The following is a 2,874-nucleotide window of genomic DNA, read 5'->3' as shown; positions in this document are numbered from 1 at the left end:
TTCAGTTATCAATTTATACTTTTAAAAAAAAAGATAACAGCAATTTGATTATCAAACAAATGGAATCTCTTGTAATGACATCCTTTGGGATTTCAGATTAATCTAATGATTTTAAAAGACTTTTTTGCATTTAATTCTTTTACGTAGGATCTTATTACAATTTTCCTAAAATAAAATTAGGGTATTGGATTCACCTTACCTAAAATTAAATTATGGAGATCGTTAGTTGTGGTTAAAAAAATATATATACTACCTCCAATCCTAATTATAAGATCTCATTTGAAATATAAATGAGATCTTATAATTAGTACCGAAGGCAATATACATATAAAATTGATATAGATGCAAACTGGAGAAATAGAAGATCACTTGAGTAATAATATCTTCGTTTAACTCAGCATATGAACCTTTTTTTCCTCCTTCAAAAATAGGTGCATTAGAAGAGTAAATATTTATTTATTATTGATTAGAAATTACCAAGAATGGAATTGTAAATCTTACATCAAATAACACTGAATCGTGCATGCCAGAGGTAACTTGCCAGCCGAAATCTTCTGATCTGATAAAAGGGTCCACATAACTTGCATTAAAAGAGAAAAAGGAAATGAAAAACTGGCGGGAATTAAAATCTGATAGGTTTCAGGATCAACAGTGCCTCAAATAACTGCGTCTATTTCTCAACCATATCGAAGACTTTTCTCTTTCCTTTCTTCTTTTCTCGCGCTTCCCCTGCAACAGGCTCACACCATGAAAACAACCGACAACTCCGATCCAATCACTCTCTCTGATCAGCTTTCCTCTCTTCTCGGCGAAATCCCTGCCATTCTTCACTTGAAAGGTAAATGGTCCCTCATCGCTTCAAAACTCCATCTTCTTCGCTCTCGACTTGCCGATTTCTCCTCCCACTTCCCCCACTCCTCCTCCTCCAACTCACTATCCAGAGACCTTCTTCTCTCCATAGCCCAGACGCTCAACGATGCCGTTTCCCTCGTCAAGGATTGCCAGCTCCCCACCTTGTCCCACGGCAAGCTCAAGACCCAGAGCCTCATTGATTCCCTCCTTGCCAGCCTCGATCGCCACCTCTCAGACTGCGATGTTCTCCTCAAAAGTGGTGTCCTCCGGGACGATGCCATTTCAACTGCGTCTAACAGGGACGCTGTTCGTTCTGAATTAAGGAATTTGACCGCTCGTTTGCAAATTGGGTCCTCTGACTCTAGGATTTTCGCTATGGACTCCTTTCTGGGTTTACTACAAGAGGATGATAAGAATGTGATGATAGCTGTGGCACAGGGTGTGGTTCCCTTGCTCGTTCGCTTACTGGATTCGAGCTCTTCGGAAATGAAGGAGAAGATCGTCGCCGCGATATCCAGAGTTTCAATGGTGGATAGCATCAAGCATGCATTAATTGCCGAAGGTTTGGTTCTTTTGAATCACCTGCTTCGAATCCTTGACCATGGAAGTGGGTTTGCCAAAGAGAAAGCTTGTACTGCCCTCCAAGCTCTAACGTTCTCGAGGGAGAACGCGAGGGCAATCGGTTCTAGAGGTGGAATTTCTTCTCTATTGGACATTTGCCAAGTTGGCACGCCTGGTTCCCAGGCTTCTGCAGCTGGAGTTCTTAGAAATCTTGTGGTTTACCCTGAAGTCAGAGTTCATTTCGTCGAGGAAAATGCGGTTGTTGTTCTGCTCGGGCTCGCTTCTTCGGGTACTGCAATAGCCCAAGAAAACGCAATTGGTTGTTTGTCTAATCTAATTTCTGACGACGAAAGCTTGAAATTAACGAGTGTTAAGGAAAGAGGGATTGAGTGTCTGAAGAATTTCTGGGACTCAGTTTCGTCCGTTCAGAGTCTTGAAGTAGCAATTGAGTTATTGAGAAGCCTGGCTTCGAGTCCGTCGATTGCCGAAGTTCTTATTTCAGATGGGTTTGTTCAGAAACTGGTGGGCGTGTTACATTGTGGTGTACTAAGGGTGAGAATTGCAGCCGCTCGAGCTGTTTATACTCTAGGGTCCAGCACCACAAAGGCGAAGAAAGAGATGGGCGAATGTGGATGCATTACTCCATTGATACAGATGTTAGATGGCAAAGCTGTTGAAGAGAAAGAAGCAGCTGCAATGGCATTATCAATACTCATGTTCTATACAGGCAATAGGAGGATTTTCCGGAAGGACGAGAGGGGTATAGTGAGTGCTGTTCAGCTGTTGGATCCTTCAATAGAGAATTTAGATAAGAAATACCCAGTTTCCATTCTGGTCTCACTTGTGCATTCCAAGACCTGTAGAAAACAAATTGCAGCAGCTGGTGCTAGTGTACATACACGAAAACTTGTAGAGATGAATGTTGAGGGATCTAAGAAACTCTTGGATAGCCTTGGTCGCGCAAAGGTATGGGAAGCATTAGCAAGATCATTCGGATGAAACTTTTCTTCAAATTCCAAACTATGGATAAAGGAGCAAGAGTTGATTTGTTGATCTGTATGTATGATAATTTATTCAGTTTATCTTTCTTCCCTTTTTTTTTTCCACATGTTAATAATTTGTGTTCACTTCTCTTTTGTTTATAAACTTGATGTAGAATGTGACCTAATCAAATTTGAGTTAATCTGTATACATGGAAATATTCACTTACGTTCTAGACAGTTTTTGTTGATATGACAATTACAATGCGTAGAACCTACTGAGTCTGACCTGAAAGCAGATCACAGTCAGGATACATTGATGGTGGAAGAGGTGTAAGTAAATTCTGATATGCTTTGCAGTCTGCTTTAAATGCTTTTACTTCTATCACATGATAGAGCATTGGTTCAGAAAAGAATGCAGTTTCCCTCAAGCTAGGTTGCCAGAAGGAAAATAGCATATCTAATGTAATTATGATTAATT

General features: G+C 40.5%; 1 protein-coding gene across 1 annotated transcript; it reads left to right on the top strand.

The window, feature by feature from the left end:
• The first annotated feature begins 719 nt into the window (after positions 1–719).
• On the top strand, positions 720–2,644 carry LOC114724113 (uncharacterized). The gene has a single exon (XM_028910406.1). The coding sequence runs from the start codon at positions 748–750 to the stop codon at positions 2,410–2,412; it is 1,665 nt and encodes a 554-aa protein (XP_028766239.1). The 5' UTR covers positions 720–747; the 3' UTR covers positions 2,413–2,644.
• The last annotated feature ends 230 nt before the right edge of the window (positions 2,645–2,874 follow it).

Source organism: Neltuma alba, unplaced genomic scaffold, assembly GCF_004799145.2.
Source record: "Neltuma alba isolate B1F8T4 unplaced genomic scaffold, ASM479914v2 tig00012167_pilon, whole genome shotgun sequence".
Taxonomy (NCBI): Eukaryota; Viridiplantae; Streptophyta; class Magnoliopsida; order Fabales; family Fabaceae; genus Neltuma; species Neltuma alba.
This window is presented reverse-complemented; position numbering and strand designations above follow the sequence as displayed.